This window comes from Xiphias gladius, chromosome 9 (assembly GCF_016859285.1).
Source record: "Xiphias gladius isolate SHS-SW01 ecotype Sanya breed wild chromosome 9, ASM1685928v1, whole genome shotgun sequence".
Classification (NCBI taxonomy): Eukaryota; Metazoa; Chordata; class Actinopteri; order Istiophoriformes; family Xiphiidae; genus Xiphias; species Xiphias gladius.
The window spans coordinates 19,389,287-19,414,442 of NC_053408.1; the positions used below are offsets into that span (position 1 = coordinate 19,389,287).

The window sequence follows — 25,156 nt, forward strand, 5'->3', positions numbered from 1 at the left end:
GATTTTGGGGTGGTTTTTGTTGACTTTGATAGCCACTGCCCTGTTAGTCTCAGTGTTGGGGTGTTCGGTGACAAAACCAAAGCCGCCCTCATCGAGGAAGGCCTCTAAGAGGACAGTTAAGATTTAATTGTGCTACGAAAGAAATAAATTCAAATATAAATTAATGAAATTATTCTTACATTCTTCTTGTACATTCCTTTTTTGTTGTTTGTGTGTGCGCAGACAACTTGGATATCCTTGCGGTCTGACTACCCTGCCCTGAGTCCGGCCCAGCTGAACCACCTGCTGAGTCTATACAGCCCAGGGTCTCCCGGTAGACACACGTGGACTCCATCAGTACAGGACGAAGCAGCAGTACATAAAACCGGTGAGAGATCATCATACTGCTGGCCTGTTATTCCTGCCTCAATTTACAATACCAATTATAAATATGATAATCTCCAACATTCTCATATACAATTTTTATCTTTCATTTCTCGTCATTTTATTTGAATGCAATATTCCCTTTCCCTCCTCAGCTGATATCCTGGAGAGTTTTGACACGCACCATCCTCTGGTGCTGCCTGACGGGGGTTACCAGTTCCAACTGAGAAGGGCAGTAACAGATTCAGCCCTAAGGGAACAGCTGGACAAGCTCAAAGAGTTTATTCCCTCACTCCCTGAGCCACAGTCTACTGAGGTCAGAGCTACTGGGGAGCAGCAGGTGCAAAAGATGCCATTTATGCCTTGTGATTTTAACATGATACTCGAAATAGGCATAGTAAGCAATATAAATAATGTTGAAAAAGGTTGGGAAATATATGAGTAACGCAAGCTTTAATGCTTGGCTAAGGTGGCAAAGGGAAGCGTGGGGGCCATAGAGGATGATGGAAACTTTTTCTGAATACGAATTACACCCCAGGTCCCGGTTCTGCTTCCTCTTTAAAGGACATAACATAGGTGTATTTCTGCCATTCATCACTTCACCAGAGAGCTTCAAATACAAACCCGACTCTGACTCCACAGCTGTGCAGCAGCTCTGTGAGGCTGTGCAAACATTCAGTTCCGTTCATTTCAAGGCCCTTTACATAGTAGTGTCCAGACCTTACAATATTATAGAGAGAAACCCAACAGTTCCCACCACGAGCAAGCACTTGGTGACAGTGGAGAAGAAAAAACATCCCCTTCTAACAGGAAGAAACCGCCAACAGAACCGGACTCAGGGTGGGCCACCGTCTGCCTCGACCGATTGGGTTGAGAGGGGAGAAATGGGGGAAAAAGGAGAAAGAGAGACCAGAAACAGCTATATATACTGTTGTATTCAAGCACTGTCAGACTGGTTGTTATAATGGTAATAATCATAAGGATATTAACAGGTTCAGTAGTGTTATTAATAAAAACAGCAACAATGATAGCAGCACCAATTATCATCATTATTATTATTTATTATTATTATTATGAAATTGAGTGTTGAGTAGTAGTTGCAGATCCGGATTCTGGAGCTCCAGAGTCCGAGATACCTGCAGAAGAAAGGGAGAGAAGGACGGAGAGGAAAAGCACAAACTACAGGAGAGACAAGACACAGAGTTAATGACATGCAGTAGAGTGATAGAAATCCATGGGGAGGGAGAGAGAGCGAGAGAAGAGAGAAGAAGCACTCATTGCATCATGGGAGTTCCAACAGCAGCGTTGGCCTATAGCAGCATAACTAAGGGTGGTTCCTGATAATATTGCCTAAAGGAAGTGTATATAGGGTTTAGACAGTGTGGCACAGAACCCTGTGGAACTCTATGACTGACTTTTGTGTGAATGACAGAGTCATTGTTAACATGGAGAAACTGGAATCTATCTGTCAAGTAACACTTAAACCAGCCTACTGTGTTTTTTAAATCCCAATATCATGTTCCAGTTTGTAATAAAATCATGTGATCGATGGTGTCCAATGCAGTACTGAGATCTAGCATGACCAGTGTAGTTACTGGTCCATTGTCTGAGGCAATGAAAAGAGGGTGTTACTTTCACCAGTAATGTTTCTGTGCTATGATCTACTCTAACATTACAAAAAAAAGTTGAGGCTAATGGGAATTTCAGAACTTTTAAAGGTATTTAATCACAAACTAAAGTACTGGACAAATTCAAATCTATACTTAATGATGGGGCTATTTAAAAAGTTAAGGCATCACCAAAGTCATTGGAACGTCATGGTGACTTTGAGGAAAAGTCAGCGGATCATTCAAAGGATTTATTCTCTGTCGACAACGAATGTCTGTACAAGATTTCATGGCAACGCATCTCAAAGTTGTTGGGATATTTCAGTCTGGACAAAAGTGGTGGACAAACAGACCAACATATCCATCCCTAGAGCCATGTGGCTAGCACGGCTAACTACAACACCACACAGTATTTTCCAGCAGAGGAGACATTCATTTAAGTTCCATAAATAAAAAATTTTCTTGACTCTACGGTTTTAAGAAAGTTGAAATAAAGTTGAAATATTTTTCTCATCATCCTCATTTCCAATTGCAGCAGGCTGCTGTTTTAAGCATAAAAAATAAACTCTCATGAACCCACTCTACAGAAACTGCACCAAACAGAAGACAGACAAAGTTACAGAGTAGCTAATGAACACAGTGACGCATTTAGCAGCTAAAGAGCCAGATATTCCCCTCAGCAGCGGGTGGAAACCAAATCAGAGCTAAAAGTAGAGTGAATATTGGACTTACATTCGCCAGTTGGCTAGTGACACGACTCCAGATAGATGCTAATGTTGCTTCGTGTCTGCCAGATATGTAAATATCTGGCAGTTGTTTGCTAATGTGATTATAAGTCATTGTTGTGTTTAAATCTTGATAAAATGCACCAAAGTAGTGAATAATCAATGGATGTATCATTAATCTGTGAAAAAAATATTCTTTTGGCACATTCCAGACTTCATAGCTACTAAATATGAAGTCTGGAATGTACCTAACACAAATAGTTTTTCCAGAACATACGGCCTGTTCATACATTAGTATTTCATAACAGTACACTCCTAAATATCCAATCATCCATAGGTAATTCTTTTCCATTTTTAATTGTCTAACTTCCTGAGAGTTGTTGTTGCTTTCATATCTGTCCATTTAATATGAAGCTACAGCCATTTAGCTTAGCATAGCACAAAGACAGGAAGCAGGGAGAAACAGCTAGCCTGGCTCTGTCCAAAGGTAAAAAAAAAAAAAAAAACTGCCTACCAGCACCTCTATAGCTTAAAAAATAGATTAGTTATAGCTCTGTATGCTGAGCTAAGTTAACCGACTGTTGGCTCTAGATTCACATTTAGTCTACAGATATAAGAGTGGTATTAATCTTCTCATCTAACTCTCTGCAAGACAGCTAAAAAACATTTTTCCCAAAATGTCAAACTATTCCTTTAAAGTAGGCCAATTTTCAAATGTGTTTTTCTAATTTAACCTTCTTGTTCTGATGCTATTTATCATCCAGAGTGGTACCTTTCTTCAGGCTACTGTCCAGAACCAGCCATCCCCTTCTACTACCTCTGCTGCCTTTCCTCCATCACCCCCATCACCACCCTCTCCTCGCTCCACCCACTACCTGGATGAGTTCAGTTCCTGTGGCGCCTTCCTTTTGTCTCAGAAGCTAAGAAATCTGGAGCTGCAAATCAGAGAGACAAAGAGCACTGAGATGAGGAGGTCAGCTCTGGATCCCTCCTGTCTCCTTACCCCTCCCAACACCCCCCACATCATAGATCCTGTCGATTTGGTAAAGGCAGGCCAGGACGCATGGATAAAGGCTGACAGTGAGACAGCTCCCTGGTCCTCCGCTGTAGATGCACATGATGAAGGTATAGAAAGACATCATCATTTGAGGTTTTCTTCTGCTTGACAATGAACTGAACACCTCTCCTCTGTTTTTCTCTCTTAGGCGGATTAGTGTTTGAATGTCTGGCTGCATTGAAAGTAGACCATTTGAAATCAGACTACACCGGTATGAAAAAAATTGTGGAACTAAAAGAGGGAGAGGAGGAGCGGGAAGAGAATGAAGAGGACGACGACCATTATGATGACAATAATGATGAGGTTTTTAGCTTGGAACTGGAGCGAGGCGAAAGAGGACTCGGTCTTGCTCTGGTTGACACAAGGGTGAGTAAAAGAGATAACTCAGATAAAAGAGATAACTCAGAGATAAACTTAAACATTAAAGTCACTATAATCAGTATTTGTATAACAATGTATCAAATGTTTAAGGTGAAAGGCGTTGCTCGTACTGATGAACTTACAGAGAATTATCACTCCAGTCTGCAGCTCCTCTTGACTTTAAAGGGGTTTATAGTGAGTTTCAGCTCATTGTTTAGCTGTCTGACTGCAATGTTGCTGTTTTGGTTCACTCTCTTAGCTCTCATAGCGTTGTTTTCAGCCACAGAAGGCAGATGCTTTCAGTGAAAAAGACACAGTTATAGAGGAGCTGGTGACCATAGTGCAGCATTCAGCCGCTAAAGAGCCAGATATTTCCCCCGAGAGTTGGTGGAGACTAAAAACAGAAGTAAATGAGAGTAAATATTGGACTTACATTCACCATATGGCCAGAAATATGACCCCCAATGAATGACAATGTTTTTCTCTAACTGTTAAATGTGTAAATAAGCAACTCTTTGCCATATCAGCTTAAAAAGTGATGAATACCAATGCTATTGTCACAACTTGTTTCAGCTTCCTCCAAGTGGCCAAAAAAAAAAAAAAAAAATCAGTTATTGCAGGTTTAAAGGGCAACTTCACACAGCTGTGAATCTTGTTTTCGCTGACCTTCAGTAATGTAACTTCTCCATGCTGCAGTAATGGTGTACCGTTCAGTGTGGTCACAGGTGAAATGAAACAACCAGTTCTGGGATCTATCTGTAAATCACTTTGAATTCGACAGCTAACGCAACTTTGCAGCACATTTATTAGCCACTCTGCAATACACTCAGCTGAACACATCACCTGGAGGTATTCACCATCTACTCCTTCAGTGGTCCTATATACGTGCTAGTGGGCAAACTGCATACCATACTTTTAATAACACTCAGTGTATTACACTACGCCAACCACCTGTCAGTAGTTCTAGGTCTTGCCAGAGGTGCAACAGACGTGAAACTTTCAACCAGAGAGGACAGTGCTTTTCAGTCTTATATTAAGTTACTCTTTACTCTGTTAGAAACTACAACAAGGACGGCAGAGCAATCAGATTCATGGTTGTGAATGTTTCATGTTGGCTACACTGTAGCTAATGAATATTATTTTTGTATCCACGTGCCCAGTGCAGCTAATTTAAAGGTTTTCTGTTAAAAGGCTCCAGATTCAGCAGGACTGCATCGTCTTGTTTAGTGACTGTTGGTGGATAACTTTAAGTAGCTGGCAAACATTCCTAACTTATGCAGACTGAATAACTATCATCAGACATGACTTGTTCTCTGTGTTTGCTAATAATTAGCAAATGTTAGCATGCAAACACACGTCACTAAAATGGTGAACAAGTTAAACATGATATCTGCTAATCATCAGCATGTGCATCATCAGCACCAGTCTCACCGTGAGCATGTTAGTGTGCTGATGTCAGCATTCAGCTCAAAGGGGATTGAAACTGTTGTAGCAGTGTGGCAGCCGACTGCAAAATCTTACCGACATTTTGACCTCATCTTCCAGGACACTTCCCTAAGGGTGAAAGGCCTCCTCATCCGTGCAGTCGTCCCAGACTCTCCTGCAGCCCGGTGTGGGAAGCTGGTACCAGGAGACAGGATCCTGGCTGTTAATGGAGTCAGTCTGCTTGGACTGGACTACCACGGGTAAGGATGATTTAAGTCAAATTTACAATTAAAAATAAAATTCATATATATATATATATATATATATTTTAAATGTGTTCCACTTCTTTGTCTCTGTTTTGTCTCTGTCAGTGGAAAGGAGCTGATCCAGTCATCTGGAGACAGACTGAGGTTACTGGTGGCCAGGTGTGACTGGATGAATAAGGCTATTCAGACAGAATGCTGACTGGATTTTTCACTGCTTTTTTTTAACCAAGAGACTGTTGAAGCACCACAAGCGCACTTCAGGTGACTAGGAGAGCTCGTTGAATGATCAAGCTCAGAGTATGGACCTTCATTTTAGGACGTGGTTGTTGAGAAGGCAAAAATGCACTATGAAATGAGCCTCGTCCTGGTTGAATTGAGTACCAGGTTTTAGTGGCTAAATGTAGTTTAACAGCTATATAGTTTTATACATTGTAATAGCATAATAGTAATTATGATGCAGCGTTACAGTGAATAGGGCATTTTGATCTCAGCCTCAGAAGAGTTTGCCTCAAGCACTCTAAATTTGTTTTGTATGGTTGAATGGGTTTTGGCTCAAAACATCAGATATCACTGCTAAAATACGTTTTTCGAAACACCACTATTCAAACCCCTCCGCATGGGAGATGAAGGAAGTCTCACATTACTAAAAAAACAATTCGGTTGAAATGACATCACTGCAACTCTACCATTTGTCATTTGTCTGTTAACATAAACCAGCATATTGTCACTGCCATTCTTCATCTGGATAAAATGATTGACAATTGATGAATTGATTTTTTTTTAACATGCTGTTGGTAAGTGATGGTCATAAAGACATACTGTCTCAGCTCGAAAGTGAGTCCACCAATTTATCTTTCCTGTAGGCTAGGGTCTGGATTTTATTATTATTATTATTTTAATGTTTTTCTCTGTTGTGTTTCAAGAATAAATACATTTTTTAAACCTCTAAACAGCCACTCTGACTTTTGTCAGACTGCATGTTTTGGACTGGCCATAGAGTCTTTCAATGACCATACTAATGCATATTCATCAATAAAAACGCAGTAAACGCCCAATATAATGACCATTATGACCTTTTTGCTTTTCATAAAACCTACAACAATCCCGAAAGTTGCAATTTCTGTCACAACATAAACACATTAATTAAGGCGGCTTTCTAGGGTTAGACTCTAATGCTGTGTCTATGAGAAAGATAAAACAATCAAAGCTAATAAGAAAACTTGAGTTGAAGTTGTTATATCTTATTGTAAATTAAAGGGCAGCATTCAGTATATTGCTCTCATCTGCACCTCTATTTCCACAAACCTGATGAACCAAAGGGAACATTTTAGTGAACATACAGGTTTTTGTGCATGGTGGCATGGTGGAATGACTTTCATTAAGCCCTTTCATCAAGTTTATGTCGATCCCATACAAATTTATATTTGACATCATAAACTGCATCAAAATACTCCACTTCTGCCACTGTTAGTTGGTTTTTCCAGTCCCCAGCAATTCCTGAAACACAACACACAACAAGAGAAATGATCATTTTCTACTGTTTGTACAGCAGTATTGTATAGTCTTGTAGTCATTCCTTGTTAATTTCATTTATTTACTATGATTGGCCCTATAGATCAAATCTAATAACAGTGGAATTGAAAGTGTACTACATATGTATTATTTATGGAAACGTACCTTTCCTGAGAAATTCGGACTTTGTCTGGTCCATGTATTCATGGGGAACAGCAGAGTAGTTTGACATGTTGTTCTGCTTCATGTTCTTGAACAAACATCGGTCTGCTATCTTCTCTATCACCTCAGTGTCCAGAGGTTTCTCTACGAATTGAGCAATTCTGGCCACAGAGTCCTTCAGGTCCTGCATCAAAGAGAAACACAGCTCATATTCCTACAGTGACTCTTAAATTATCGCTGCGTGTTCTTGTGAGGCCAGAATTGTTCGCAGAATGTTTCAAAAAGATTTTACTAGGAGGCTTTTCAGAAGTATTGCAAAATCTCACCATGATCAACTCTTCATAGGAGATGGGCATTACGCGCTCTTTATCCGCAGCGCTCAGCCAGCCCTTTACATGATCAAACCATGAGCCAAACATAACTAGAAGGGAAAGAAGATTACAAGTATGTCACTATCATGACTAAATTATTACTTTTTATAATCAAATGTAATCAGTTAATGGTTTGTGTCACTTAATATGTTGTTTATTGTATTATGAATAAATACTGAACATTCCATAGGTGTAACAATGAGCCCAACCTTTTCCATCAAGGAACTTGTGGAAGAACTCGTTCTGTGGGCCTGGGTTCACCAGGAACGAAGTCATCGCATAATAATGAAAGGAAGACGTAAACACATCTTTGGGGTTCCTCATGACATAGATGACCTGCAGTCATGATATGACATCCATTAATCAGTTAAGGAGCTTTCATCACTCATCCCTTTTCAGTCTTGATTGATAACTGACTTGTCCTCTCCCCTCCTGCAGTCCAAACTGACTTCCCAGTTACCGTACCATTAGTTTTAAAGGCCCCGCACACCCAAAGAGGTGTTTTTAATTGCTCCAGCTGATTAGACGCCCAGTCAGGTTGGAATTGGTTGGAAATGTGGTGGGAATTTATGTGATGTCACAAAACTCTAAGTACCAGTAAGAAGGATAACAGGTCAACAAGTCATCCCGCCCAAAACTAACAGGAGAGTGAGGGAGCTGTCAGTCAAACCCAATTTGTCCACACCCACATAGTCCTGAGAAGAGGTCTTACCAGGGCACATGAAAACACCTGTGTGAGTGGACTGTGGGTGAGTGGTGGCTCTAAGTTTTTTTTTTTCCAATTTGTCCACACCCACATAGTCCTGAGAAGAGGTCTAACCAGGGCACATGAAAACACCTGTGTGAGTGGACTGTGGGTGAGTGGTGGCTCTAAGTTTTTTTTTTTGTACATTATATATTTAGTACAGAACAATGCTCCATACAAACCTACGGTTTACACTTAATGTCCCTTGCTGTTAATGTTAACGGATTTTAAAATATTAAGGACCTCTATAACTCCATTGTATTCACAGTCAGTTGTTACTACTACAGTTATAAAGACCTGGTAACACCAGACAGTGGCACACAAAATTTAATTAAGAAAAGAAAAAAAAAGCAGGTTTTTGGTGATACAATAATGAGGTACCATAGCTGGTAATCTAACTGCAAGCACGCTAGCAGTCACACTAGCTCTCCAAGAGTTTGCTCGTACACCAGGAATTACTGAAGGGCCAAAAAGCTGACAGAGCTAATTAGCAAGCTTGCCTGCTCAATCGCTAACAGGACAATAATATATTTGTACCATCAGCTCCTGTCTGATAACTGTCTGCAAACCATTTTTCTTTTGTGGAGCAGCTCGACCTCAGAAAGAGGCTGATTAAATAAAAGCATTTGGTGCAACGCAGCTAATAGAAAATTGGTCCAAGAATTGATTTCGCCACAAAATTCTGCTGTTTTAAATGCTGCTGTGACCAGGCCTTAACTGTCAGTGCTACTTTGTGACTACTGCTGCTATCAGTAACAGTACTGTTGCTGGTACTATTACTGTAGCACTAATAGTGCTACCCCTGTCACTGTGTCTAAAATCACTCCATTCTTCACTCATTCACTACTCCCTATATAATAGATACTCAGTAGTTTACACAATAGTGAGCAGTACATTGAGATTTCAGAAACTTACGAATCATCATGATTTTGTGTCATCACTAACAGTTGTAGACTTGCATGATTGTAATTTTTGGATGGGGCACACAGCCTGTGACTACTGCAAACACATTTCGTACCCTAGCAACCACTTGATGCTACCTAGCAACCACCCTGAACCACCATAGCACTGTAAAAACCGTGTAAGACACCATAGCAGTAGCTTAGCAATCACCTGGCACCGCCCTAGCAACCACCTATAATACAATAGCAATATACTAGCAGCCACCTAAAACTCCATAGCAACACATGGTACCAACTTAGTAACCACCTGTAACACCATAACAACACCAAGCACCCTATTCAAATGCAATTAAAACCATTCCAACCACCAAATAGGTCCTTCCAAAAACCAGACAACTCCTCTTCTTAACTCTTTCCTTCTGTCAGCCAGTCTGCTTTCTATCTGTTCCGCACAGGCAGTTTAGAAAACACATTTAAATATTAGCTCTATTGCTTTGTTTTCCTCATGTTAACATTCGTATCTTTGTGCTCAGGATCATTACTCACCTGCCTGCCTGCCTGCCTGCCAGCTTATCAGAGTACTACACTCCAGAACCTCTACTTGCCTCGCCGGCCACAAGCTCACAAAACCCCACCCGCCTGCCCGCTCATCTACTCCTTCTCCAGCTTCCAAAGACCGTTGAATTCCCCGCTCTCCACACGGCTCCGTCTTCATCTGCAACCTGCTTCCCTCTGCCCCTCCCAACAATTCCTGCCATGCCCCAAACCCCCGCCCATTCCTCTAATCTCTCCACTGACTTAGCAATAAACTCACTCTTGTTGTTTCTGAACTCCGACTTGTGTGTCCTGGATTTGGGTTCTTCTGCTTATTGCGACGCTTGCATGTTAAGTCCTCTAAACCTGTTTGGGTTTATTCTCTTCTTGTGTTCATGCCTTGTTCAATGCTGCATGCACATCTACAACTGCAACTTGCATAAGATGTTATAATTGATGCCGAGCATGGTGAAGAAAAATCTTTGGCGCTGTGGTAACGAAATTTCTCTGGCCCAATCTGAATGCAGTCATTCTTATGTAACTTCTCATCATTCAGTAGTGAAGAGTAAAGTTAAAGTAAGTAATAAAATAATGAAAAGTAAAGGGTAATTTTTGATAAGCTATAACAATCTATTAATATACATTACTGGTATAGTCATGGCAGGTTTACCATCTGAAGACTGCAGTTGAATGTCAAAATTTTGATTCTGATTATGTACATTCTGTCCAAATGTTCTGGCTGCAGCAGATCAACAGTGACATTTGGCTCCCCACAGATATTAAACAAAATAGCACTGAATGTTTTGTATATTAGCACTTTTATGGTGGTGTCCGTACACAGTTAAGGAGACTGTCCTCCCGTAAAAAAACTGGCCCATGGGTCATCTGTGCAAGCGGCTTATCAAGATCCATAGTTATGTTTTATTAATGAGTGACCTATAGCAGTGATTATGATGGGAGCAAAGGAGGTCAGGTGATACAGTATATAGAGCAACAAAGTCCATGTTTATTATTGTAACCATGATGACGAAGGCCCCTTCTAACCTTAAGGAAGTACTTACTTTAACCCAAATCACGAACTTTTCTGAAACCTAACCAAGTAGTTTTTTTGCCTAAACGAAACCGTGACCACACAACCTTAACATGTTTATTATTATTACCATTACAATGAAGATTCGGTACACTCCTATGGGTTGTGTTATTGTTACCATGGCGATGAAGGTCCGGTACGCCTGCTACTGGTACGGTCAGATGAGTTGTATCTGAGGTCCTTTTCAGTCTTGATAGATAATTGACTTGTCCTCTCCCCTCCTGCAGTCCAAACTGACTTCCCAGTTACCGTACCATTAGTTTTAAAGGCCCCGCACACCCAAAGAGGTGTTTTTAATTGCTCCAGCTGATTAGACGCCCAGTCCTCCGACTTGAGGTCAAGTGGGGGGGAAATCATGCAATACTTGGATTGCACAGTTGAGTCACATTGGAGACAAAGAGATATAGTATAGAGGCAAGGTTCCTTTTGGACAGGTATAGCCTATAGTTATGTTGAGACTACAAAATGCACACTGAGTATTCAAACCACTGTGATGACATGAATAGTGAGGACAGTGCAAGAGCAATTAGCAAAAAATGGACTTGTGAAAGCATCAAAATAATATTTAATCTCTATAACATAGGCTTTTAAAGAGGCAAAAAATGAATCCCTTTAAGCTTGTCTGACATCAGGAAAAGACTTCGTTTCAACTTTAATTTCAAACCAAACTTGAACTTAATTTAGATGTCGGACAAAGATTTCAGGTCATGAACTTGCTGATTACTAGATAATATTTAATTTAAAGGGTAACTGGACCAAAAGGTGCGTTTCAGGTCACTGAGCTGTACGCTGACTGATATGTTTGATTGGGCTCATGTCAGGGCCCTGGCTGGGCCACTCAAGGACATTCACAGCTGTCCTAAAGCCAATCCTGCATTGTATTGGCTGAATGCTTAGGGTCATTGTCCTGGTGGAAGGTGAACCTTCAGCCCAGTCTGAGGTCCTGAACACTCTGGACCAGGTTTTCATAAGATCATCTCTCTAATTTACTCTATTCAGCTTTCCCTCAACCCTGACCAGTATCCCTGTCCCTGCTGCTGAAAAACCGTTGGGATGGTATTGGGCAGGTGATGAGCGGTGCCTGGTTTCCTGCTGACATGACATTTTCGCTATCTTCTGGTTTCATTCCAGCCCTTTATATCTATCTTCAGATGACCTTAGGAATTCTCGTGTTGATCACTCAAAAATTACAAATAGCCTGCCTATACTGTTCGTACAACAGATACTTTTCCAGTTTAAGTTCATTTAAATTCAACATAAATATTACATGATGTCATACTTCTGAGCTCACTTTGCCACCCTTGCATAAACTGATCTTTCAGCCATTGTTCCGTTTCAACCAGTTGATGTTATGCTTTTGTGTGAGCCAGAGATAAGACAAACCAGAATCATCCAGTATCTGCTTGACCTACAAGTGCTCTTAACAGTTTAGTTTTTTGGACCTGTGTGTAAACAGACCAGGACACAAAGAACGGTTTAAAGGCATTTATCATAACTTGAATTGTAGATGGCCGTGATGGCTTAGCTGGAGGGGTTTTGGAAGTGGATATGGCAGAGGAACGGGGCTGGTGGAGCGGAGCAGGCAGCAGAGCAGGGAAAAGGAACAAAGCAGGCAGAGGGTCTGAAGGCAGGGCAGAGCAGAGCAGACGGTGGATCAACAGCAGACGAGGACGAGGCTGGACATTGCAGGTAGTCTGGTAGGCCGACACAGTGAACCTGAGATACAGCATTAATGGAGTTTAGGGGAGCACCAAAAAAACAAAAAACTAGCCAAAAGCAGAGAACTTAGCAGTGACGTCTCTACCGAATAGTTGACTGAACAGTCTTGTGGAGTCTGGATGGAAGAGCTGAGGTTTTATACAGCAGTGGCTTGTAGAGTTGATTAGTTGATCAGCTGCAGGTGCTCAGGTTGAACAGCAGGAGAGGGAAACCAGGAGGCCATGCCCAGCATATATACACACACACACACACACACACACACACACACACACACACACACACACACAAGCGAGCTAGACTGAGGAAGGGGAAACAAAGGGAGACCATATTATCGCGGGTCGTCATTTGAACCTTTAGGGTTGACTTAAGGGATTTGAGGTGTAGTTTTTCCAATGTACTGTATCTCATTTTTCAAACCCCCACACTGTAGCATGCATACAACATATAACTGGTGGAACTAACTTGTCAGAAAGATCTAGTGTGGTATCTACAGGTAAATCAAATGTCCTACATTTACAGAAAATTGGCAAACATCGCATGGGAGGCTTTCTTATGCAGCTCCTCAACAGCAATCTTACATGAACCATTAAGATTCATAATGACACTGAGATATTTAAAACAATGAACAATCTCCAGATTCTCTCCATTGCATACAAACTTGACTTGGCTTTCCTGCCACCAAAAAGTGTGACTCTAGTTAATAGTTGCCACTATTAACCTTTAATTTCCATTTCTCACAGAAATCACACATGCGGTCTGTTGCTTTCTGCAACCCTTCTTTTGTTGTAGACATGATAATTGTATCATCCGTGTACATTAGTACCATAAATTGGATATAACTATCTATTACGCTGTCATCAAAATTAATAGGCTGACAGCCATTCTGCAGTAGACATTCTTCTAGCTCATTGATAAATAGTGCAAATGAAAATGGCGATAAATTGTCACCCTGTCTAAGTCCAGCCAGGCTTGCAAAATACTCAGATCTAATATGATTAACAAATACGCATGATTTGATGTTTTTGTCCATAAGAATTTACCATTAATACCTGCTTTTAACAGTTCTCCAGAGTGCATCCCTCCAAACTGTATCAAAGGCCTTACTGTCCTCAATGGAAGAACAAAAGAGCGTTTTCATTTTAAAACAACACAATTCAACAATGTGTTCCAGTAAAAGGTATGATTAATGGTGGAGTAATGGTGGAGTTTCCCTCAGGATCGAATTATCCTCACAGAAATTGCGTTACCTTGCGTTCCGTACATTTGTGAACAGTTTACCCAGACAACTCAGAAGCGTGATGCCTCTACAATTGTTACAATCCCTGGTGTCCCCGTTCCACTTAACAATTAAGCACAATTTAACCAAGCAGCCAGTCTTCAGAGATGACCCCAGAGTCCAGAATCTCGTTAAACAAAGAGACATATGGGGGCATAAAATTGGATGTAGTGCTTTTTAATATACTCCTTTGAGGCTCGGTCTATTCCTGCTGCTTTTCCTGGTTTCTCCTTAATTCCTTGTTCAGTAAAACTAGCATTTAAGACACTACTGTCAGAAATGTGTCAATTAGGGTCAGCTTCAGAAAACGCATTCATCGGTAGATCCCTGTCAGACAATCTTTTAAATGGTGTATATACATACATATAGACTTGGGTTTGTGTATGGGTTAAACAGGCAGTATGTAATGTGTTCATTTATGAGCTAAACATGCTTGTAGGCAGATTTCGTTGCCTTCGGACCGAGCCGGGCCAGCTGTTTCCCCCTATTCCAGTCTCTGTTGCTAAGACAAGCTAACTGGCTGCCTGCTCCGGCTTCATGTGGACCAGACAGATAGAGGAGTGATATCGATCCTCTCAGCTCACTTGCCACGAGAAAGCAGACGAGAGTAACTTCCAAAATGTCAGACTTTCGCTTTAACAACACGCGACCATGCAGATGACTTAAAATTGTAAATATTTTAATAAAAAAACGAATACATTTTTTTTCAGATTTTAATTGATATAATAATGTTTTTAGCCCTAAACATCTCTGTATTTACGGTTACATAAGTGGTTTTACACGTTTTGGCCTACTAACTACAAATTATGCAGTACTAGTAGAATATTGTCAACTATCTTATACAAAACTGTTCGTTTTCAATTGGTCTCCTACCGTACATGTTGAGGTAAATCAGGTTTTAAGGCTCAGCGTATAACCCAGACGACCGTCCACAGATTTTGTGGCCTGTTGTGTCCATGGATTGAACAGATGGCGATGTGGTACATCAGTTCTCAAACACTCATGCCAAAAACACTCATGTCATAGAGGAAATCGGGTCATTTGAAAGTAAGAAAAAACCAAGTTCACCGGTACACATAGACCAGGGCCCGGTCTCTACTGTTTCAGAAAACAGCCCAGTCCATTGAATTGTCGTTTGGTTTCATCTGACTATTCGACTTACTGCTTATTGATCATATTTGAAGCACTGAACCGAACAGAGACGGAGTGACATCCCCATGGGAGAGTGTCTATAGGGAAAATGCCTGTTACTCATGACCTGAGATCTGTAACAGTGAAAGCAAGTAGCTTCATGTTTGTTTAAACCAAACTCTTCCATGCTGACACGATTGTAAAGATTCTCTATTAGCTTACTGTTATATTCAAACCAAAGACCACGATGATTTTACTCTCACTGATGGAGGGTATTCAGCAGGTGGAATTAGCCTGCTGATGGTCCACATGCCGGATCCTTACTACATTGCTTTGCTTTACAAAATCTGTTGCCTCAGGGAAAGAGAGAGAGAGAGAGAGAGACCGGAAGAGGCAAGGGCATACAGCAGGCGATCAAGTAGGAGTCCAGTGTTCGGCAGTTTCTCTGCATGTGTTTCTGAGGTAGTGGAGTCTTTGACATCCTGCCCACTTTTTGCTTTCAACTATGACTGAGGCCGAGTTATACACGCTGTACAAAGGGGTTTACGTGCCGAAATGCCTGCACCCTCCGGAGAGCCTGAAATTCTACGAGGAGTTTGCCTTTCGCCCAGATGATATTCTCATAGTAACGTATCCCAAGTCAGGTGAGTTCCGCTTGTCGGATGAATCGGTAGGGTCAGTGTATTTCAGACGTGCACCTGCTCGTAATGCCACAAGTATTAAACAAAATACGACACATGAAAAAAAATAAATAATAAATAAATAAATAAATAAATAAGTAAATAAATAAATAAATAAATAAATAAATATATACACATACAGTCTACTTCTAAATGTAGCCGCCCTTTCCCAATAAACAGGCAGTGCTTTGCTCTGGAGCCGGTCTATGAACTGGGTTGTTGTTGTTGTTGTTGTTGTTGTTGTTGTTGTCTTTGTTGTTTTATTTCCGGCGTCACATTTTTGCTTAAAGTCTTGTCTCTCACTGTGAACTCGAACTACTACTTTTTGCACAAACCCCCGGGCACGCCCTTCACGCTCCGGCGACTTACATTCTCGGGGCATACGAGAGAGAGGCGCCCGGCGATACCGGCCCCCGCCCCGGGCATCGCGTAAGGGGGGCCACCGGTAACACCGTCGTAGGGAGCGGAGAGTCAGCTCGGTGCAAAAACCTCCAGCGAGGTCTCCGTACCTCCGCGCCGAGTTAATCCGCAATGGGGGATCCAATTCTTTCAGCCGGCTGCAAATGCAGCTTTACCTACAGCAGGCACACAAGCTCCAGTACCGGGAACAAATATAAATCAAGCGCAAACACGGAACGATTTCAGTGAAAGGTATTGTCAAACTGTACTTAAGTGTCAAAGGTTAAGATACTCATCATGCACCCATATATTTAGCTATATTATATAAATATATTAAAAATATGCAATATTATATTATACTTTAAGCACTTACTTTTACTAATAAAACTAAAGACTTCACCACTTCATCACTTCCACGAGGCTGACTGCTGCTTGACACTGTTACTGCAGTGAGGCGTAGGTGCAGCAGTGTGATAAGTGACAACTAGTTCAGGCGTGGCATCATTGCGTTCATACAAAATATCCTAAGAAATAGCCACTCAAATTGATATTAGATGAGATATTAGACAGTTCAGTTCATGAAGTCAGTTCTGCAGTTCAGTTCAATGTGATGTGACTTTGTTTTCGTTCGTTTTCTTCGTACCTTATCAAAAAAGTCAATAAAGACAGAGATAAATGATATATATCGGACAGACTGGGGGGCTTTTTTTTTTCCACATTTTTCACCACATGTAGCACTAAAGGTTATGACCACTTTGAGGAAAAGAAGGCAGAGCAGGGCAGTAAATGCAAGTGCATGCAACCTTAACGTAATGAAAAAAAAAAAAAAAAGAAAAAAAAAAAGCCCTCAAGCAGCTGTCCCTGTTTTTTTTTTTTTTTTGTGTGGTTTGTTTTTTTACGCTGTATTTTTTTCATGAAGTGTGCAATTTGTAAGTGGCCCTCCATTCCACAGGGTTTATTGCAAAAATAATGCTCAAAATGAGAGGGCAATCAAAAGATAAATAGAAAAAATGCGCGCGAGTGACTAGTGTAGTGACACATTTCAGGAAACCTCGTTTTCTTTATTTAGGTACGACTTGGATGCAGGAGATTGTCCCTCTGATCATGAGTGGAGGAGATCCGGCCTCCGTTGAGACTCTTCCTAACTGGGACCGTGTACCCTGGTTGGAGGAGCACCGGGCCTACATCCTTGATCTAGACAAAAGGCCATCTCCCCGAATGTTTTCTACCCACTTCCATTACAACATGATGCCTCCGGCGTTCTTTGAAGCAAAGCCAAAGGTAAATCTGTCATATACGCATGTGCTGGTACTCACCGACATCGCTGTGGCTGACTACACCACATGTCAAAGCAAGACAAGGTCCGTTTTTATGGCAGTCACTTTGTCTTCTCAGAGCATGCCAACCACAGGTGAAACAGATAAGATTAACAATGACCTAGTTCTAATGAATAATTAGATCTGTATGTGCTTTTTACGTTATGGCATATCATTAGGCCACTATGAAAAAGGCACGATACTCACTCTAGCCTTTATATTATTCCTCACTTTTATTGCTGCCTCTCTTCTTTCTGGCACCCTTCATTCTTTCACATGCTGTATATGAAGCCCCTAGCAGTCACGCTATCAGTCACATTCGCTCTCCGAGGTTTCATTCTCTGGATTGTGCACCATTTCATTCAAGGAGGAGTTATTGAGGGGGCAAAAAGCTGACAGAGATAGCAAGCTCGCTAGCTCAGTTGCTAACAGGACAGTAGGTTCACACAGCTAATTGAATAGATGTATTTGTACCATCAACTCCTGTCTAATATCTGTCTGTAAACCATTCCTCTTTAGCAGAGCAGTTTACACTTACAAAGAGGACAGTTAGATAAAACTGGATAGTGGATGGATGATAGCTTCCCCCATTGGGGACAGTCCTGCTCTCCTACTGCAAAAGAATCTTGCACACCAGCAAGTGCTCCATACTCCTTAGAAACCATCTTAATTCACCATAGCAACCACCTTATAGAAATACCATAGTAAACATGAAAACCACTATAGCACTCACTCAGCAGTGAGCACTCCGCACTCATCATACCAACCACCTAAAAACACACTGGCAACCAGCCCAAACACCATGGTACTGGTTTAGCAATCCCCTGAAACATGATACCAACCACTTCTAAACATTCCAAGCTCCCAACTTTGTATGACTGGATTCTATCTGTCTTGACACGTTGAGTCCTCTCAACTCAAACCCCCAAGGTGTCGTATTCTGCCAAGTCACGGGAATCACAACTTATTGGCTGCCACTTTGAAGGCCTTAGTCATCCATGACACAACTACAGTAAAATGATGTGTGGTAAATTAAGGGTACAGCATTTTGAAATGTTATGTGATATACCACACACACAGTATGTTGGAAGACTGAAATGGATGAGTGACCAAAGCTCCATAACTGATTAATGGATGTCATATCATGACTGCAGGTCATCTATGTCATGAGGAACCCCAAAGATGTGTTTACGTCTTCCTTTCATTATTATGCGATGACTTCGTTCCTGGTGAACCCAGGCCCACAGAACGAGTTCCTCCACAAGTTCCTTGATGGAAAAGGTTGGGCTCATTGTTACACCTATGGAATGTTCAGTATTTATTCATAATACAATAAGCAACATATTAAGTGACACAAACCATGAACTGATTACATTTGATTATAAAAAGTAATAATTTAGTCATGATAGTGACATACTTGTAATCTTCTTTCCCTTCTAGTTATGTTTGGCTCATGGTTTGATCATGTAAAGGGCTGGCTGAGCGCTGCGGATAAAGAGCGCGTAATGCCCATCTCCTATGAAGAGTTGATCATGGTGAGATTTTGCAATACTTCTGAAAAGCCTCCTAGTAAAATCTTTTTGAAACATTCTGCGAACAATTCTGGCCTCACAAGAACACGCAGCGATAATTTCAGAGTCACTGTAGGAATATGAGCTGTGTTTCTCTTTGATGCAGGACCTGAAGGACTCTGTGGCCAGAATTGCTCAATTCGTAGAGAAACCTCTGGACACTGAGGTGATAGAGAAGATAGCAGACCGATGTTTGTTCAAGAACATGAAGCAGAACAACATGTCAAACTACTCTGCTGTTCCCCATGAATACATGGACCAGACAAAGTCCGAATTTCTCAGGAAAGGTACGTTTCCATAAATAATACATGTAGTACACTTTCAATTCCACTGTTATTAGATTTGATCTATAGGGCCAATCATAGTAAATAAATGAAATTAACAAGGAATGACTACAAGACTATACAATACTGCTGTACAAACAGTAGAAAATGATCATTTCTCTTGTTGTGTGTTGTGTTTCAGGAATTGCTGGGGACTGGAAAAACCAACTAACAGTGGCAGAAGTGGAGTATTTTGATGCAGTTTACAAAGAAAAAATGAAAGATGTCAAATATAAATTTGTATGGGATCAACATAAACTTGATGAACGTGCTTAATCATTCCACCATGCCACCATGCAGAACCTGTGTATCTTTCTCACAGACAGACCATTACTCTAACATTAGAAAATCTTAGTCAGTCTATATGATGTAGGTTTTATATACTATAATCTTGAATTAATTTTCTTATTTGGCAATTAACAGTTGATACTTTTACTGAAAAAAGGAGTTTTCAGCCTTTAAGAAAACAGGTGTTTCTTAGATTTAAAACTTAACTAAAAACTATAATAGTACCTCCGCAAAGGAGGTCATGTAATCACCAGTGTCTGTTTGTGGTTTGTTTGTCTTATTTGTCAGCGGGATTATGCAAAAACTACTGAACCGATTTGCACCGGACTAGGTGGGGGGATTGGGCAGGGGCCAGGGATGAACCCATTAAATTTTTGGGCAGATCTGGATCACTTACTATGAATTTGATTTTTTTCCTCTGAAGTCTGGTGTATGTTGTTTGACATTTGCCTTGGTGGAGTTCTGCACTCTACTGAGCGCATTTTCAAGTTAGTTTTTGTTATGGCCATGCTGCTTAATACCAATAACCAATAGATTTAGTATGTCGGTGTACGTATGTTGGTTCATTTCCTAAATAGTTAACTAAAAAAAAGTTTCCTAAATAAGAGTTGAAATTTGAATTGAATTAGCTTGGAAATTCTGTAAACACTCTGGACACAAACTCAAATAAAGCACAGACACTGATGGATTTGAACATTAATGGGATTATTATTGATCAATAATAGGAGACAGCAACAAGTCGGCAAAACACTCCTGTCTCTCCGAACAGAGAACAAACCTAATCTTTTATAGAGAACAAAGAAACTCATTTAGGGTTGTCAGTACATATCAACATATATGTAATCATCAATTTGCCAAACATACATTCACATGCATATGTATAGGAAGGACGAAGCCAAGAGCTCAACAACTTAACTTCATTAATCAAGACTAGTCTAGTACAATATTACCATCTTTGTTCATGAAGAGACTGAAGCCTTGCTCTTCCGTTTACATGTTACGTAAGACACATCCGTTTGAGCTGAATCTGGGTTAAAATTGAATACTTCTTTAAAAATGATATTTAAAAGATTAACCCACTTACATTTCTCATTTTCTGTCACAGGCCAATTGGGTTCGTATGAGAAACAAAGCAAACAACTGATATAATTAAGTTTGTGTGAATCAGCAGTCAGGTTCTTTCAGCTACCTAACACTGCATGAGTTTATGAGAACAAGTCAAGCAACGACACGCCACATTGAGAAAGGGGATGAATCTGAGGAAAGAATGGCTATAGATGAAGTTGAATTCTATGAGGATTCCGATGATATTTAAAAATTTTCTGATGATCTGCATCCTTCAATGGAATGCAAGGAATGCTATTGCGAATGGACAGGGCATGTGGGTGTGCTACATTTATCAAATCAGAGATTAAGTATAAAATTCGTGTGAGTGTGAGCTACCTTTTGAATTCTTAATAGCTGAAGTGTGGAGTTCTCAGGGCAAAATACATTTAACAAACTTCTATAATCCATGTAAGCCTCTAATTGTATCCAAGCTTGAGGATATAGAAAATAATGTTAGCTCTCATGTCAACTGGGTAGGTGAAACCCTTGTTGGGAAGTCCGGAAAGAGATGCAAATGGTGCTGTACTTAAGAAACAGTTGCAATCTAGTAATTATGAAGGACAACAGACCAACTTGACTGGCAAGGGATCACTTTTTCCTGTTCTGAGCCAGTTTGGAAGGTCCCTATAAATGGATTCTGGGGACAAATTAAAAACATTTTATTTAGCCCTGAAAAAAATGAGGCAGAGCATTAGCAAGAAAGACTATTAAGGATGCAAAAAGGAAATGTTGTAGGTCATTTTGTGGGACACTAGGTCCAGATACCCTACTCAGGCATATATGATCCAAAATCCATAAAATGACTGGATAAGTTGACGTCAATGCCAGTTCTGAATGACTGCTGTAACGAGGCGATAAATAGAAAAAAAAAAGCAGATATGTTCGTAAAGATTTTTCAGGGTGTTCATAATTCAAAGTCACTAGGAGAGAAGGGCTTTAGGATGGGAGGAAGTCTTGAAAGTAGAAAAATGGAAATTAAACTATGTATGTGAAGGAAACAGCTCATAAAGTGTGTTTTTCTCTTTGAAGGAGCTTGAGAATAGATTCTGGGCTGGGGAAAATTCTACTCCAGGCCAAGATTGTGAGAGTAACAGGAAGTTTTGAACTGCTAAAACATTTAGATGAAGTAATGTTAGAAGAAATTCTTGCTCCTTTTAACTATATACGGGAGGCTGATAAGTTACCAACAAAATGGAAAGTGCAGTAGTGATTCCAATTTTGAAACCAGGAAAAGGCCTATTCTGTCCATCATCTTATCGACCTATAGTGTTGACATCTGTTATGTGGAAGGTAATGGAAAGAATGCTTACAAATAGATTAGTATATTTCACTGAAGTTAATGATTTTTTCGTGAATTATCAAAATAGTTTTAGAATTGGAAGAAGCAGTATGGATTCATTTTCAGTTTTACACCAGGATGTTAGAAAAGCTACTTTAGATAATATGCTGAAAGTGATGTGGTTGGAATGTTCTAGAACTGGTCGAAACAAAAGACAAGGGTGTTACGTATAAAGTAGAATGTCGGCTCAGCCTCAGCGATAGATAGTGTGGCATGTCCTTGTTAATATGAAAAATACTGATTAGTAGAGTTTTAGCCTCTAAAAAAAATCTTTGCGTACAAACAGTTTTTAATGATTCAGGAAACCTGTAATGCAGGCATCTGTATTTAAGAGGATTTATGTTCATGTAATAGCACTGTTGGTAAAAGAACTCACAGAACAGAGTATCATTTCAGTTGTCCGATGTGTTTTTATTGAATTCAACACTAAACTAGTCAAGTTGCAGAGTAATGAGCAGATGGTGACAGCTTCCTGTGTGTGAGGAGCTTTTAAAACCCACCAGTATAGAGGAAGCAGAGGGTGACAGCTCATTCTGTTCAGATAAGCCAGATAAGGACACTCCTCATCCTCTTTCGTATTTGGGCTTAGGGTTGAACTGATCACTGTCATGCTTTCCTCCTCTGCTAACTGTTGACCCAGCGGCTCTTCAGATAGTGTTTGGGGTCTGGATGAACTGGTGGTTGACACCCACTCTCAGGTAGCCCACAGAGACAGGAAGAGTACTGCCTTATCAAACACAAACAAGCCATGAATCTTATCTTTTAAATAAACTAACATTAATCTTTAGTGTTGCAGGGAAAGCATATCAAGTGGATCGTGTAAAATAATCAAAGAAGTAAGCTATAAGAAATATAAACCTATTTAATGTGAACTTCAGATTATGTCTTTATCACTACTTTTGTATTACTTTACTTACTTATTTGACTGAAACAAAGAGACCAGTGCTCTCCAAGTTGTCCTGTGGTCCTCCATCCTTCTCATCTGGTCGGGAGTAAACATATCTGTTGTCAAGGAAACCCTGGATGTTGAGTCTCAGTCTTCCATGTTGTGGCCTCTTGTGTGGAACATGACATAGTGCATATAATCATCACTGGTGAACACTTCGATACAACAGCTTGATAGAAAGACATCTATTCTGTCAGAGGGGCAATCCTACAACTAAGACAAGCAATATGAAGAGAAAGAACGGGGTACAAAGAACCTGTCACATGTCACTCTTACAATAGTTGAGTGCGATGCAGGGGTTTGCAGGATCATAGTTGTCCAGTGGGATTAATCTTCTGCAGAATTTGACTGAGAGATAGACCAGCAGTTCCAGAGTTCTGCTCCTGTTGAACAGAGGATACATGAAAGTTACCTTCTGCTGTATCCATGTAAGATAGGAATTACTGTTTGCACCAGTTGGAACAACAAATTTTTGTGCACATGAACATCTTGACCTCAGTGGAATATTTTATTTCAACATACAAGTATTCCTGTGGCTTGTGATGAAGTTTGCACTTGATAGCGACATATTTCCATCCATCTTCACATCTGTTAAAAAACATGAAAAAGCTACATAAGTAAGCTAATAAGCAAGACAAATAATCATTGAATGATTAAATAAATTAGACTTTTCTAAATGTTGTTATAGATTATTACCTTTCTTCTGTCTGACAAAGCCATCTGTTCCTTATATAAAACACAACATAATAAGTTAGATAAATCATCTTTGACTTTTGGGTAGGTAATATTAAGACTTACAAAGAGGAGACTTTTGTTGATGTTAATTATTAACTTATCTTTTTGTGTTACAGCCATGTACACGTGTGCAAAAAAACATGAAATTTAAATGGAGTGAGTACAATTAATCTTCTTTGAACTAGTAAATAACTGAAATTAAAACTTAAAGAAGACATTTGTTAATGTTGTCATTAAATTACTTACCTCTGGTATAGGCAGGTACACCTTACTTTAAAAAAAAAAAAAAATCAACGAACAACAGAGTAAGTAAGATAAATAATCTTTTAATTATGTACTAAGTAACATTAAATATTAAATGTACAGGTAAATCACCTGTAAACTAGTTGAGACAATTGTATGCATTACTTTCTATGTCTAAATTATTGTTTTTGCACTATATGCATAGTCACATAAGCATATGATGTAAATACATAATGCTCAAAATTAGCTTCTGTGTGTCCGCTTGGATCTCAATGCTTGTTTCAGTCGAATTCTCTTGCCCCTCCTTAACTATGAAAAAATAGGTGGGACTCCGAGGGCTATTTCATACGTTGACCTGCTTGGGGTGTGGTCGCAGTATAAAAAGCACAACAGCAGCTAACTATAGCCCCTACTTTATTCCTCTCACACATAGCTGCTTGCTGCATTAGCATTAGCAGGCCTGAAAAACACAGATGGAAATCATTTATAAACAAGATTTATTCTGTTTCAATGGCAGTAAACACAACACATGGGCCCACTGATAACTGTGTTGTATTCAGAGCCTAACGCGATATTTAGGGGTGATGAAGAGTAACTCAGTTAGCCGGCACAAACAGCAGGGCTATGGCTAGGTGTTAACACTTGCCAAAGATACACATACCGGAGAACTCTCATACTCTCAGCGGCTAGCTCATTTACAACACAGGTACCCACACGGTGACTCTCTCAACGGGCCATAAATGTACTTCTAGTGACTGTCAAAGCTCCAACAGACTCCACCAGCAGAGAAAAGGAGAGTCTGCAGGAAGCTTCTCATGGCCGGTTACTTCTGACTACCAGCTCTACATCACTGTTCATGCTGCATTGACCCTCCGTGTTCCCTGATCCTCTGCGTCACACACTACCACATCACCACACCTCCTACAGTCATTGTTGCCCTACTCTTCTGTGGCATTTTAAAAAT

At 40.3% G+C, this 25,156-nt stretch overlaps 3 protein-coding genes across 4 annotated transcripts in view; 2 read left to right on the top strand and 1 right to left on the bottom strand.

Annotated features, from left to right (window-relative positions):
- si:ch211-176g6.2 (ras-associating and dilute domain-containing protein) overlaps positions 1 to 6,823 on the top strand; it is a 31,299-nt gene extending 24,476 nt beyond the window's left edge. Inside the window, exons 13-18 of the mRNA XM_040135462.1 lie at positions 223 to 367; positions 519 to 679; positions 3,460 to 3,820; positions 3,901 to 4,118; positions 5,658 to 5,797; positions 5,909 to 6,823. Coding sequence (XP_039991396.1) covers positions 223 to 367; positions 519 to 679; positions 3,460 to 3,820; positions 3,901 to 4,118; positions 5,658 to 5,797; positions 5,909 to 6,002 — 1,119 coding nt within the window. The 3' untranslated portion in view covers positions 6,003 to 6,823. The remainder of the gene's footprint in view (positions 1 to 222; positions 368 to 518; positions 680 to 3,459; positions 3,821 to 3,900; positions 4,119 to 5,657; positions 5,798 to 5,908) is intronic.
- Positions 6,824 to 7,166: 343 nt separating this feature from the next.
- LOC120794475 (sulfotransferase 2B1-like) lies at positions 7,167 to 12,934 on the bottom strand. The gene is made up of 5 exons (XM_040135582.1): positions 12,616 to 12,934; positions 8,058 to 8,184; positions 7,804 to 7,898; positions 7,481 to 7,661; positions 7,167 to 7,300 (listed from the first exon to the last, which is right to left on the bottom strand). The coding sequence occupies exons 1-5, from the start codon at positions 12,847 to 12,849 to the stop codon at positions 7,182 to 7,184; spliced, it is 756 nt and encodes a 251-aa protein (XP_039991516.1). The 5' UTR covers positions 12,850 to 12,934; the 3' UTR covers positions 7,167 to 7,181.
- Positions 12,935 to 15,635: 2,701 nt separating this feature from the next.
- On the top strand, positions 15,636 to 20,518 carry LOC120794342 (sulfotransferase 2B1-like). Of its 2 annotated transcripts, none has more exons than XM_040135327.1 (6): positions 15,636 to 15,889; positions 17,394 to 17,605; positions 18,795 to 18,921; positions 19,081 to 19,175; positions 19,318 to 19,498; positions 19,677 to 20,517. In XM_040135327.1, the coding sequence occupies exons 1-6, from the start codon at positions 15,751 to 15,753 to the stop codon at positions 19,808 to 19,810; spliced, it is 888 nt and encodes a 295-aa protein (XP_039991261.1). In that variant the 5' UTR covers positions 15,636 to 15,750; the 3' UTR covers positions 19,811 to 20,517. The 2 variants fall into 2 exon arrangements, with proteins under 2 accessions (XP_039991261.1, XP_039991262.1); XM_040135328.1 differs by lacking the exon at positions 15,636 to 15,889 and adding an exon at positions 16,282 to 16,576 and having other exon boundaries at positions 19,677 to 20,518.
- Positions 20,519 to 25,156: the final 4,638 nt, after the last annotated feature.